General features: G+C 50.6%; 5 protein-coding genes across 5 annotated transcripts; 1 reads left to right on the forward strand and 4 right to left on the reverse strand.

Moving 5' to 3' along the window:
- Positions 1 to 697: 697 nt before the first annotated feature.
- On the reverse strand, positions 698 to 2,024 carry Z517_01363 (chitin synthase export chaperone; the record flags this gene model as incomplete). The annotated part of the gene is made up of 2 exons (XM_013434323.1): positions 698 to 1,147; positions 1,206 to 2,024. 2 exons carry the CDS (start codon positions 2,022 to 2,024, stop codon positions 698 to 700), a joined length of 1,269 nt encoding a protein of 422 aa, XP_013289777.1.
- An 817-nt stretch (positions 2,025 to 2,841) lies between these two features.
- On the reverse strand, positions 2,842 to 5,160 carry Z517_01364 (uncharacterized protein; the record flags this gene model as incomplete). The annotated part of the gene is made up of 1 exon (XM_013434324.1): positions 2,842 to 5,160. One exon carries the CDS (start codon positions 5,158 to 5,160, stop codon positions 2,842 to 2,844), a length of 2,319 nt encoding a protein of 772 aa, XP_013289778.1.
- A 1,338-nt stretch (positions 5,161 to 6,498) lies between these two features.
- Z517_01365 (uncharacterized protein) lies at positions 6,499 to 8,128 on the reverse strand (the record flags this gene model as incomplete). The annotated part of the gene is made up of 3 exons (XM_013434325.1): positions 6,499 to 6,840; positions 6,895 to 7,798; positions 7,854 to 8,128. 3 exons carry the CDS (start codon positions 8,126 to 8,128, stop codon positions 6,499 to 6,501), a joined length of 1,521 nt encoding a protein of 506 aa, XP_013289779.1.
- Positions 8,129 to 9,632: 1,504 nt separating this feature from the next.
- Positions 9,633 to 10,964, forward strand: Z517_01366 (uncharacterized protein; the record flags this gene model as incomplete). The annotated part of the gene is made up of 1 exon (XM_013434326.1): positions 9,633 to 10,964. One exon carries the CDS (start codon positions 9,633 to 9,635, stop codon positions 10,962 to 10,964), a length of 1,332 nt encoding a protein of 443 aa, XP_013289780.1.
- An 877-nt stretch (positions 10,965 to 11,841) lies between these two features.
- Z517_01367 (uncharacterized protein) lies at positions 11,842 to 13,728 on the reverse strand (the record flags this gene model as incomplete). Its single annotated transcript, XM_013434327.1, has 2 exons — positions 11,842 to 13,341; positions 13,399 to 13,728. The coding sequence occupies 2 exons, from the start codon at positions 13,726 to 13,728 to the stop codon at positions 11,842 to 11,844; spliced, it is 1,830 nt and encodes a 609-aa protein (XP_013289781.1).
- Between the last annotated feature and the right edge of the window lie 202 nt (positions 13,729 to 13,930).

Consider the following 13,930-nt stretch of genomic DNA (forward strand, 5'->3'; position numbering starts at 1 on the left):
CTGGCTGGTTGTGAGAGCTGGCAAGGGACAGGGAATGGTAGTGAGTGGCAATGGAATTTGACGACTACAATGAAGCATGAAGTATGAATGGTGTGAGTGGGGGAGATGGGCCGAGGGAGAGGGTAGGGAGGCTCACATGGCGAAATTCGTCTCCCACGCATGACTCCAAATTCTAATGTTAAAACAGAGTACGAGGTAGATATTACCTACGTATGCAGGTATATATATATATATATACTAGGCAATACGTATATCGACACCCTCTCAACCACCACGAATGGCTGACTGACTGACTGACTAGTTCTTCCTCCCTCCCTCCGACCGAACCTGGGGGACTGATAAAAAAAAAAACTTGCAGGTGTATAGATACATAAAATAATACTACTTACTTACTACCAGGTAGGTCATGTTCCTCGTTTTTTCTCCCATTGGCCTTTCGCCTTTCGCCTTTCGCCAATCCTCGCGTCCATGTCTTGATTCATCTCATTAGCGCCATGCTCCAAAAAGGAGCTGGCTGTCTATTTTATTATATGTATTGATTGCGTCGAGCTCCTTCACATCAACAAAAAAATTCAACCTGCTCGGACCACGACAAAGTGTGATGGAAATATCTACCACCAACAACTACAATGGCCCAAGGCGGGAAGGGTCAATCATCTCTCGCTCGAGCGCCTGCAAAGATACAGAGAACTCCGTGTCAATAGGCGTATTCCCTTTCCCGTTCTCTCGCGCCGTCACGGCTCCTCAGTCCCGAACGCTGCGTCTGCGCCTCCGAGTATTCCTCATAGTTCCCCAGTCGTCTGATGTCTCCATAACTTTGTCTTCCTTCAGTCAAATGTCCATAGGCCGACAGCCGATCTCGGCTTGAAGAGTAGTGGTGACTCTGTCCGTGAGACTGCTGGCTGCCGTATTGGTGGCCAATCGAAGGATGCTGATGAAAGTGAGCCGGTACTTGCGGCGCATAGTCCATGCTCATGCTGCTGGCATCGTACACGGATTCCCTCCCTGTAGGGGCGTTGCCACCTCCATAAAGACTCGTTCGGTAGTCTTCACTCGAAGGGTCGAGGAGGGCTTCTTTGACGTCCCAATGGCCTTGCTTTGTGCCGACACTGAATTCGAGATCTTCTCTAGTGATGCTGTCCCAGTACTAAAGTCGCACGTTAGCACATATGAATCAATTTGGCCATGTTTGACGGATCATTTACCTTGTACACCATCATGACTCCCAGTAGGTTACATACTGTGGCGAAGAACAGGCCGTCCAGATAGTGGCTAATACCCTCGCAGATTCTCTTGCCAAACACATAAAGGATAACTTGGCCGATGATGAAAAAAAATGCTCCGAAAGCGAGGTCACCTAGTGGCCACCGATCCTGCAAAGTGTTGACAACAAGGATGACCTGCATGACAAAATATACCGCGAGAAAGATGGCGTTGATGATGTACAGAACGATGAAAAGTCCCGTCGTGTTGGTCGGCGACAACCCGGCCCAGTTCTTGAAAGTGAGCAGACTGACAGCGAAGCTGATAATGAACATGACCAGACTGACGAGTCGCAGCAGCCAAACCGAGAGTGTGGTCCCGTCCTCGTACAGCTGAAACCCAACAAACCCATTGATCAACAGACTCGTGCACAACGCGGTGGCCAGGCCATTCTGCACCGCCACGAACCAGGGATAGGCACTCCCAGTTGTTGCCTGGATCACGCCTGCGTCTAGCACCAGGCTGACGATGGTTAACAGGCTGTATATGTAAAAGAATGTCAAAATCTCTTTTCTCCCGACCGCGGTGAATTTAGACCGGACGTGGAAGATCATAATGGCGGTCATGAAGAGGGCGGCAATATGGGCAAAGTCGGTGGCGGCTTGGAAAATGATCGTGTTGCCTAGTTCGATGGATCGCGCACTGCATCCCGGCAGCAGGACAGGGTTTCTGGCTGCTGTAAACTCGGCGGGAGGACCCAGGATGTAACAAAGAGGTAGCGCAGATTGTCTGCATATCGACTCGAAGGACCCGAAGCCCATCTTGGGCCAAGTGCGCTCGGGCAGGCGAATTCGAGGGAGTTTCGAGATAACACAAGGCTCAATACCAAATCCCACAGGCAAGAATCAGGTGTATTGTAGCGGGCAATCAAGCGGAGTGAGGATGGAAGTCGTAATGGGTGGGAGTCGGCCCAAGGGGTGGGCGGAGAGAAACAGGAGGCGACAGATAGTGAGGCTGTAGAAACGACTGACGCGCTTACTGTACGATAAAGAGAGACGGATTGAGGTTAGAGAATGACAGGGAAAAGTGTAACAATGTCTAGAAACGAAGATGAGGTCTCAGCGAGTGGAGGAGCAGGTTGTGGTGATGGTGGTGGTTGATTCTAGGGCAACGAAAGGTCCGAAACAAGGCTCTGACTGGGGCCAAACACGGCCTTTCCTAAAATGGTTAGTGCAAAAGTATCTGTGCATCACCTCGAAATAGCAACACCCGTCAGCCTCGTCGACTAGTCTTGCTAGGCTCTCAATACGTATATAGATACTTAGTTAATGAGCACGCAGCTCCGGCAGACAATAAATATCGAATAAAGCTCAAATAATGCCTGGTCCATTCAATGTATCCGCTGAACACCAGCATGTTCAACTGCTAATCTCTCTGGGTATATTTCGTTGCTCATAACCAGCACATTGTCCCTCAACCGGTGGCATCCTTGTCCCAAATCGCCAGTCACTCGCCACCTACCCAACCGCCCTAAACCGATCCATGAAGCTCTCCTGGTGTTTGTCCCATGCATACAAATATGGATAGTCTTCAAACGCCGCTACCAGTCATGCCATTCGCTGGTCGCCACAAAAGGGGTTAGGCCCGTGCTTTTGACGCACGAACTTTTCTTGCTGCCTTGGTCACAATCTGCTTTGCTCTTTCTTGTGCAGCGGCTAGCTGGCGAAGAATGGCTTTCTTGCCAACAGGCATTGAAAATCGCTGAATATCAACGGCCTCAGCCATATCAAATAACGCCAGGCGAGCGTTCGAGAGTCTGTCGGACAGCATGTCGCTAAACCTCTTACCTGGAAGAGCGTAGTGCTGCGTCATGCGCACCACATCACCGTGTAGAATATTTGTTTCCGTTCTCAACCATGACTGGAAATCGGCAAGTGCCGACATGTTCAAAAAGTGCCATGCTCTATTGAGCAAGTTCTGTCCCTGACTTCCGGCGCTAGCAAGCTTCGGAAAAGAACTGAAACCATCCATGACTTGTCCTTCTCGCACTCCCTTCCAGGAATCAAAAACGCTGCTCGTCGTCTCTTGGGCACGTCCGCTCAACATGCTAAATAGTGCCTTGAGATGCTGATATTCGGAAGCCGGTTGAGGGCTAAAGGAGACAGTGATCAGTTCGCTGATTTGAGGTTTTCTGATGGTCAGGTTGACTTCAATATCGCCATAAGCATCATATGGCTGCAATTGGACACGGAAAACCCCCTCAAAGAGCTCCTGTACAGTCGCAGGGACGGTCTGGTTCTTGCGCTTGAGCTCAATCGACAAGGGAGAGCGCTTCTTGCGACTCAAAGCGACCTTGGGCAATTTGACTAGCAATTGACCTTCCCCTGCGACCCCGACTTGGAAATGTAGTGCGTCATCTGCAACAGCAGGGACAACGTTAAGCGAAGCAATGTCTAGCAGTTGTTGAGCAGCCTGATTTTCCTCCTTTGAACAGTCAGCAGAAGTTGCGGATGTCGACATAGAGAGTTCCCTTCCTGCTGAAGGTGGTTGTTCTTTTGCGGTGACACTGGCAACAATGTCACCGGAAATTGCACCCGAGGTTGGGTCCGACAATATCGGCCATAATCGGAAGCCCAGAAAGCTGTACACGCCGACGACCCATAGGACGATGAAGACATTCTTAATGAATGAAGCATTGACTTGTGAGAGCAGGAAGGTTTTGGTCGGAGATTTCTCGTTAGGTTCTTTCGACAAGGAGTTCAAGCCATCGATCTCGGAAACACGAGCTCTCTCAGCGATCAAAACAACATACGCAATGTGTTTGTTGAGGGCTGCAGCATCCAAGTTCAAGAATGCCGCCATGTCTAGTGGTAACTGTGGTGAGATCTTGTGCTGCACCGACCATGACCGCAGAGGTATCGTCTCAATACATTCGTGTAGAGAATCGGATGTCACACAGCCTCGATAATCGCCTTCCAAGCCCCGATCCATTCGGATCAGGACCTTAGGTATGCCCAGTCTTTCCACAAAGGAAATCATGTTGCGACTGGAACTGTTCATGTTACCTGCATCGTCGAGATGAACGCAAATGATTGCAAGATCCGGAAGAGTCCATCGAGGGTTGTCCACCACAAATCTAGAGCCACTCCACATTGAAACAATTTCTGAGCGTGTTTGGCTGTTGCGAAGCGTCAACTGTTCCTGCTGGCCGAGACCACTGGATGACTGAACCAGATCATAACATTCAAAGTCAATCAGTTTGTCGATTGCAACAAGGTCGGCGAAATCTGGTTCTGCTCCAGGCCCAAAAGTGTTCGGTACCAGATGATACCTCGAAACAGAGGTTGGACTGACATTATGGGATGCCATAGGCCGCGATACTAAAACATCTCCGAGTTTTCTCTGAAGTTCTGGCTTGAATTGTTCAACATGGTGGCCTAGTAGGAGAACCTTAAAGTAGTTGTGGACGTCCAAGTCTAGACCACTTTCCAATGTAGGCATTCGAATAACGCTGAAGTATCTCGGCATTTCTCCATCTCTTTGACCACCACGAGGCAGCCTTCGAGCCTCTCCTTCGGAGAGAGGTCGGATGGTTGTAAATGTGTCGATGGGACCCTTGACATCTTGATTCATGTCCTGTTCCGAAAAGACTGCGCTGGGAAGGAAAGGGGGCCGCTGATGCCAGACATATTCTCGCTCAGGAGGGGAATCTATGATGGGTTGGCGGCTTAAATCTTCAGTGAGAGTGTCTTCGAGGCCATCTCCATCCGATAAGGCATCGTCGTGGATAGGGACTTCATCAGAAACGCTCTGGATATCATCTGAACTATGCACATCTAGGAGAGATCCCACGTCGGTGTGCTCGGATTGCAGGTCGTCTTCATTCGAGGACTCAGCGTCCGCAAGGGAGGCCCAGCTGTCGTCTAGGGAACTCTGGTCGGGTTCAGGCGGTGGCATTGTACCAATGGTTCTTATGGAGTTGGAAGAGGAGGAGGACGAATGTTCGAGCAGAGAGTCAAGTGAGAGATGTAGGGGAATCTCCGGATATCTGAGGTCGAACTGGTGTGAAGCAGTGTCTGCGGGGGGTGAAGACGGTGCCACTTCGTTTCGAAAGGTCGTGCTGCGGTTGTGCTCAAACATGTCAGTCATATTGTGCCATGCATGCACAGGAGACGATGCCAGGGATATAATCCTCTGGGCCGGTCGATGGAGAACGGAGCGATGTCTTGCAGTGAACCTACTACTAGAGGTGAAAATGCTCCAGAACTCCTTCCTGGAGGTCTCAACAGTGTTGCGACTTCTGGTGGATTGGGTCGATCAATTCCGTGGTTCAACGAATGAGACCCGGGACCAAGTGATTCTGCGTGGGCAGTGGGACGAGTCCGGTTCAGGCAGTGTAGGGTCATCAGCTTGGGTACATGAGAGCGTTGAAGGGAAGATTCACATAAACAGGAAGATAGAAGCAGTCTAAAGCAGTTGGTTGGGAGAGAATGGAGGCAGGCAGAGGGTAGTTAGGCACCAAGCAGTGTATCCAAGGTCGATGCCAGGCAATGATGGATAAGACAAAAGCAGGAACCCCGCAGACGCGCCCATGCACGCCGGACGCCTGGCTTCCTGCCCCTCCACGCTACGCTTTGCCATTTAGGCGCTGTAGCACCGTGGGTGCCTCTCTGCAAGCTCCACCTTTGATAAGCAAGGCTGCACATACAAGTAGGCTCCAGCCTTGTTGTCTCCATTTGGATCGTCCGCCTCCGTTGGCTGGTATGCTAAAGCGGTATATTTTGTATTCACACAAGCCCAACCATACACTTCAATCCCATGGGGTATATGGATGGGTTCTTCCACCTTCGCCCAACCTAACTCAATTATAGAACGGCCCCAGGCCCCAATGCAACTCGTGACACCAGCTGTGCTGTCAGCATCAGCAGTCGGCAAGATGTCCATCCCTGAATGCCAACAGCCTTGATAGCCAGTACCATCTTCTCAGGTCGGCTTCCCTTGCTGAATCGACATCTCCTTCGTCTCTTCAGCTCTTCCTTTCTTCTTGCATCACTCTGCTTTTTCAGATGCTCGAGGTAATATGTTCTGTACTCTTGAGAACAAACCCAGACAATGTGCCTCTGAATCCAAGCGTCATTCCGATATTCCTTACACGGCACAGACCGTGCTGTTCCGACGCCAGAATGTAGCGTCTCTCAAATCTCACGGAAGGACACCAACGCCAAGCTGCCATGCATTAATCGAAACATCTTGCTCTACCATTGCCAATTGTGTGCCGCCCTTAGCTTTTTTCGGTCAAGGGGAAGCCCAACCACCAGCGACTTCTACCCATTCGGCGAGACAACTGCCTTCCTTTCCTTCCACGTCTCGAATGTCGGTGTCGCATCGACACCGACACCCGACGCCGTTTTCTTTGGGAGGATCTGGGGTCGCCCAGTACTCGTCTTCTTCTTGTCTTTCCTTCTCATCCTCAGTGGTTTTTTCTAGCCAAGGGATTCTCGGCAGCTGTCGGGCTGGCGCATTCGCGGGACAGTGCTGGATAGTCGTGTGGCGATAGCCAAAGTCGCGGAAATAGTGGATATCACGAGGAGCCAGGAGGGCTCCCGCCGCGAGAGAGTGTATCGGGGCATCTCCCCACTGTGTCAAAGTTAGTTCACGCGTAGTTCGACGATATAGTTCTGGAAAACCCACCCTTTCCATCCAGAATCCTCCGCTCCGGTCCATCATCTCAAAAAAGTCATTGTACTCTTTGCTTCTGAACCAGTCCAAGCGTGCAATCTCGAAATTGCTCCAGAAGTGGCACATGTTATATTTCTCGCCCTCCATTGCTTCGCCGTCGATGTCCTCGATGTTTTGATGGCCAGGTTCGGTCTGGAGGATCTCGTTCGGCAGTGTCTTGGCTCTTCTGTCGTCCGCAGAAGCTTCCTTTTCAGGCTGGGGCTCGATAAACATCTCCCAGAGACCCTGAGACTTGATGTTGTGTTTGCGCTTGTAAGCTGAGGCATAGCGAAAGATATTAGGTACAGTTTCCTTCAGTTCCTTGACGGCGATGGTGAAACCATAGGTTTTGTTGGCCTTGGCCATCTCAATGAAAGGATCGTAGGTGATATCGCAGAAGTATTTGATTTCGGGTTCCAGCCGCCAGTACCATTCGTACTTGTCCAACAGCTCGTGTTTGTAGAAGAATCCCGAGTAGAAGCGACACATGTGATGGTAGCTCTCCATGCCACCATACATGATTGCGAGGTCTCCTTGTTTGCGAATTCCCTCTTTTGCAACTTCATGATCTACCCAGTCCGGATATCCCCACATCGAAGGATCAATCTTGCCGAATTCCACAGGGGAGCTTGTGTAGTTGGTGACAGTGTCTTTGAATTCCTGTTCAAATTCTCCATCATTGAGAAAAACGTAAGGATAATGGAACCATCGGTTGAAATGTCTTTCCATGCTTTTGATTGATTGAATGACTCCTTCCAGCTCCTTATTCCGGGCAAGGACAACAAAAGCCGCGTTGGCTCGTGGTTGTTTCGCGGCGTCTTCGGGGTTCAGGCATCCCGTCGCAAATACTCGATCGTGCTTTTCGCTTATTTTTCTGCTGAGGCGTTAGAAGAAATATTCAACCAGGACAAGAGGGATGACTGAGGGCATACCGTATTGAAGGAGGCGTGCCAGCCGGGACCAATATTCGTCCCGGAGAGTTAGGATGTTTTATGACAAGAATGAGGATGATTAAGACAACCAAGCTGGGAAAAAGGAGTAAGAAGCCCAATGGAATCGATATAGACGAGTTGCCTTTTAGCCGGATGCGCCTGCGGAAAAAGGATAATCTCGAAAGCGTCTTGGGCTTTTCATGCTTGTAGTCGTCTACTGTAGGCGACGTGTAAAGTGCAGGTAGGCGTTTATACAGGCGCTGTGCAAACCCCATTATTAGGGACTTCTACCTCGGACGAAGGAGGGCTTTCCGCGCTGCTTCCAAACTTTTATCTCGTGGACATGCAATCGTCATCGAATGTCAACTTGGGACCTCGAGTGGACTCGTGTATTTCCGTGCTGGATGGATTTCCAGTTGCCTCGCAGGCGGCCAAGGTTCTGGATATCGTGTAGGGTTGGAGACGGGAGCTGATAGGGATGAGCGCGCACAGAACCAGGGGAAGCTCAGGACCGGATGGAATGGCGCAATAGGATTATCTTGAGCGATACCAAAGCAACATAATGGGCTCACTGCGTTGATTCAACAAAGTATGAGGACAGATATGGCTCTTCATGGGCGTTGGGAGAGGAGAAAAGGACTTTTGGCTTGAAGTTGCAGACACTTGGTGATCCACAGCACGACGACCGCCAGGGACCAGAAACCACTACCGGACGCAGCTGGGCCACTGAGGAGCCACTGAGGTTGCGTAGCTGCCAAGACACCTACATATCGAGAAATGTACTACTGGCCACTCCGTATAGCAACTGGTGGCAGCGATATCATCAAACTCATTTCCCACCAGCCTACTTGATGGATGTGTATCACAATCATATCGCAGGTCAACCGGGGGGGATTCATCGCAGAGATGCACTCTCAAGAATACATATGACCAGCGGTCACAAGATGATTACTGATGTTGACAGTATTACCACCCTCGGTGACCCTCCTTTTCCTTTTTTTTTTTTTTTGTCAAGATGCTCCTGAATCTCCAGAGTGGCCAAATATCGTGCCCAAATATACTTACCAATAGGCACTTAGGTGGTTGACTCAGGGTTGCCCCCCTGCCCGGGAGCAAAAAGGAGGCTTTAAAGTTGCCCCCGACAGTACCGAACGACTACGAGTACGCCGACACCTCACCTAAAGACTAACGCGGATAATTTCCAGGGGGCCAAGGCTCAGTTGGCGTGGCCTAAGAATTGCCTCTCGGGGCTGCTAGACTCGCCAGTTTCAAAGAGGCCAATAATCATCGCTTCCCCTCAGAAGTCTGCCACCTCTCTCACCCTCTCACCCAGCCTCCATTTGCCACAGAACTAACGACGAGTTTGTTGACTTGACAAGCGAATTATGACCAGCATAAACAAGTGGCCGCCAACCACCCTGAACCTGTTGCCTACAGCCACTTCAACTTGCGACTCGGTTTCGAATTGCTTACAATAATGGCCTCATGAGTCTGAGAACTTCATCCCAATCGATCAACCTTCAATCGTGATGCTTTGAAACACCCTTGTTTGAGCCTGCCCAGCTATTGTTGGGATTAGTTGGCCTCGAAAAGACCCTTTTCCCCGCGTTCCTGCAGCTGCAACCCACCCTCTGCACGCGGCGGCCTACCCTACGTCTGGCATCACGAGCCATTGATCTTCACCGCATGGAATGATATAATAGTGACGCCGCCCGCCTACACGCGCGGATTGATGGTTGCGAGCTTTCCTCTAAAGCCCAGCATTCTCCTCTCTCGATCATGGCAGCAACCTCTCCTCTGCGCCCGTCAACTCCCGCTCGACCTGCTTTTGATACACCCCAGCTTTCTCCGAACCGGATACCACTCGCCTTTCCCTCTCAATCATCCTACAAATCGGGCCATCTAGGTCTTGCCGTCTTCTCGCCAGTTGATCAGAATGGGAGCTTTTGCTTTGACCGTGTGATCAAGAGCGGGAAAGTGCATTGGCGGGTAAAAAACAAAGGAGCCTGGAAACCATCATGGAAGCCGGCCTACCTCGTCCTGAGGCCGAACCTCTTGTCCGTCTACCAAAATCCCGACGAGACTGATCTCAAAGCTTCCATTACCTTGTCCGAAGTCACGGCTGTTGCACGCGTCCGAAAAGTACACACCGAACATGTATTTGGCGTGTTCTCCCCGTCGAAGAACTATCATTTTCGCGGCATATCTGAAGCAGACACGGAGGACTGGATCATGTATATCCGCTCAGAAGCAAGGACCGATGAAGATGACAACATTGCCTCTACCGCGCCGCAGCTTTCGAGTAGGACTGGTGACCTGTCAAACACTTATGACTCTACCGATATGTCCGCAGATGAAATGCATCGTGCTCCAGGTTCCCCCGAAGGTCGATCGAGTGCGATACAGAACAGACCCAGGCATGGATCACTGCAAGCGAACAGCCAAAGACGGCCCTCCAATTTCCAGGAATATTCTGGAAACGAACAATTCACGACGTCACACTCGGACTTCTCGGATTCCATGGGGAGCTCATTGCCAAAAAACTCATCGTCGTCGCTGGCCAAACAACCACCGGTATTGACACCAATTGTTTCATCACAACAGCTCAGTGGTAAGGTCGAGGCCAAAGGAAATGCACAGTTATCCCAACCCCCGTCACAGCCCGACCCCGTCGCTGACCCAGAACGGGTTGTTCGGCAAGGACATCTACAAATTTTGAAGTCACACAAAACTGGCGTCAAGGGGTGGAAGTGGATCTGGGTCGTACTCCGTTCCCGAAGCCTGTCGTTCTACAAGAATGAAGCGGAATATGCTGCCGTAAAGATTCTACCGATGCACTCGATTGTCAATGCCGCCGAGATTGACCCCGTGAGCAAATCCAAAAATTTCTGCTTTCAAATTATCACGGACGACAAGACGTACAGATTCTGTGCGCCGGGCGAGGAAGAGTTGGATAGATGGCTGGGGGCTCTGAAGAGCGTTTTAAGCAAGCGCAACGAAGTGGAAAAGGCGCTCGCTGCGAAGGCTAGAGATAAAGAGAGGGAGAAAGGGAAAGGCAAAACCGGCTTGGAGGGCGTTGCTGCATTGCTCCTGCGCCAGCAAGCGGTTTGACTTGTCCCATTCGGATTGCGACATTGGATATTGGAGACGATGCTGTTTATAACCCCGTCACGACCTGTACGAACCTGACTACGCATATCATGCATACGTGGACTGCTGCATATACGACCTGATGAAATGAGTGAATAGGGACGATCACTTGCTACGCTGTACGACGAATACAGCAAAGGTACGAGCATTGGCCTCCTGTAAAGACGACGACACTCGCTGGAGTACGAGGAATACGCTGTTTATGCATTGATGACTTTGGATGACCAGACTTTTTGGGACGTGTTGTATACCCCCTTTTGCGCCTGATTGGCACGGCATATATATAATACTGGATATAGCACAATGAACATGATTATATATACTCAACAACACAACAAACACAACAGGAGAATTGCTCCCAAGAAAGCTTCGAGTCCTGCCTAAACTGTAAGCATCGAGTCTTAGGTATGTATGGCAGACATGGATGTGCAGAGTACAGAGTGCAGAGCGGTCTCATCTCATGGTTGTTGTACAGATGTACATACATATACATATACATAGGTATGATACTCGGTGCAAAGTGGCCAAAAGGGAGGAAGTGAGTATTCGGATGTCTTAACCGGCTCTCAATAGAACCAACCACCCACGATTCGGTCGAGGTAAAGAGCGAGTCGCTTGATGGGACCTGTTGTCTGATTGCAGTAGAAGTCGACGCCCAGACGTGTTTTTCGAAGATCGGAGAGAGATAGATGGCTTTCACTGGATGTGTCCAAACCCTCTTGCTCCAGGGTTTCATCCCTCCCACAAGTGACCGTTACATTCGTCCCGTGCCGACTGATTGCAGTGATCATCTCCCTCATCCTTCGACGTAGCTTGCCCTCCAACGGCGCGTCGATATTTACCGACCAAAAAGCCCTCTGACCCGTCCCCAAAACCCTCTGGGTCTGGCTTCGACCACCACATCTTCATATTCCTCCGGCGCTGATCTATATGCAACCTTCTCTTGAGGTGAGGCAGCGCCAACTTCCTCCATCTCCGCCTGCTCAGTCGAATAATCCGTAATATCTTCTTCAGGCTCAGTCAACGGCGGTTGTTCCCACAATGGCGGTTGCGTATACCCATTCGCCATCTCTTTGGGCATCCAGCCATCATTTATTCCGCTGCCGATGACGTGCACACTCTTGGATACAACAGCTTGGTATTGCTGCTGTGGTTTCCCCTTTGGAAATTCGCCCTCATCATCAAGTCCAAGTTTCGTCTTCCAAGCCTTGGCCAAGCCGAAGGGCGCGAGGGCGCCATGAACGACGTTACCTGGCCAGGAGGCTGCGAAGAGTCCGTCGTTTAAGTCGGCCCAGTACATCTTGATCTCACGGGTTTGTTTGGCCCATTCCGGCTTTGTGGTGGTACTATGCGCCTGGTTCGCGCCTGTACTTTGAGACGTTTGTAGGGTTGCAGACTGCGTCTCCGAGCCATTCAGCCTGTCTTGAGCATCAAATGACTTGAGGGCTGATTCTCTAGCCGCGGAAACATGTTCCCAGACCGAGCCAGCCTCTGTGATTGGGAGTTCGTTATTATCGAACCATTCCTCGATCGCTCCCTGCTCCGCTGCCTTCGCAATTTGTTGACGTTCCTTGAAAACATCCAAATTCTGCTGTTTCAGTTCTTCTCGTAATTGTGCGGAATCATACTCTTCCGGAGCCTTTAAATCGTTGTGGGATTCGTCGTTCGAGACATCAAGCTTACGGCCACGGATAATGCCATGATGCTCCATGCTGAGCTGCTGAATCGCATTGCGTGTCAAAGGAAGAAGTGCCCGTTCGTGCGCGGGAAGATCCTGGAGAGCCAGCGCGGCCCGGCTTCGAATCTCTGCCGCCTTTTTCTCCAGTTCCTTGCGAATCTTGTTGATGCGCCGACGTGCTCGGTTCGTCATCTCCGAGGCTTTTATCAGCCGGTTGGTTTCCACCACAGTCACCTTTTCCCAAGGACCGGGTCCCGACGATATCCAGTCAAGCACAAACGCAACATCGGCAACACTGGTAGCTTTTTGGTCCATCAATTTTCGTGCCCGTAGCTTTTTAGGTAGAATCTCGTCAAGCTTAGGAATCTTTCCAACGAGTCCATCACGAATGGCCATTTCCTGAAGGGTCACAGGGGACCCCAGCTTGGATTTCACGATATCTATGTCCTCTTGTGTGGCTTTAATCAAGTCGTCGGGTGGGGATAGTTGTCTTTGCATCGAAAGCTCGCGCAGTTTTTGGAACGCAAAAAGTCCTTCTAATGCGCCTGCGGCGGTGGGCGGAAAGTGTATGGAAAAGTATGGCGTCCACATATCAGGGCGCACCGACGCGGGCACAGTCTTCTTGCCGTGGTAAAGCAATTGCTTGAGGATTTTTGTTTCCTGATACAAGAAGCTCGTTAGCGACTGACAAACGCAAGCACGACTAGTGACCATTACCTGCAGAGTCCTCGTCAAGCTGTACACCACTTGATTAGTCCGAATATGACGGTAGGCATAGATGTCTAAACCATGGGTTTGATGTCGAAGAGCCTTTGCAACTTGCATGTCTTGCGTAGCTGCTTTATTTTTGACCGCATTGGAACCTCCTGCTCGCCACTTGCCCTGAACCCATTTTATGTTGCCATTTTTGGGGACGACCGTGGGTTGGAGACCTTGATTTGGATGAGGTTCGCCCTTTACCATTCGAGGAGGTCGTATACGTGGCATCGCAGGGATGGACATCGGGGGTATCTGATGAGCCACTGCATTGGCAGTGATGGCCGCCATTATGGACACTATCGAGTTTCAATGGCTGGATTGGCCGTTGTAATAGGATCCCTGTGTCAACAAGACATGTCTGATTTCATGCACCGCGTCGAACATTCGCCATGACAATTTCACGGCGCGGACAATAGAGTAAAGCGAATGACTGTTACTGAGCAAAACTCACAGCTCCAAAAAATCCATGTGCTGAGAGAGCTGCGCGCTG

Source organism: Fonsecaea pedrosoi (genome assembly GCF_000835455.1).
Source record: "Fonsecaea pedrosoi CBS 271.37 unplaced genomic scaffold supercont1.1, whole genome shotgun sequence".
NCBI lineage: Eukaryota > Fungi > Ascomycota > Eurotiomycetes > Chaetothyriales > Herpotrichiellaceae > Fonsecaea > Fonsecaea pedrosoi.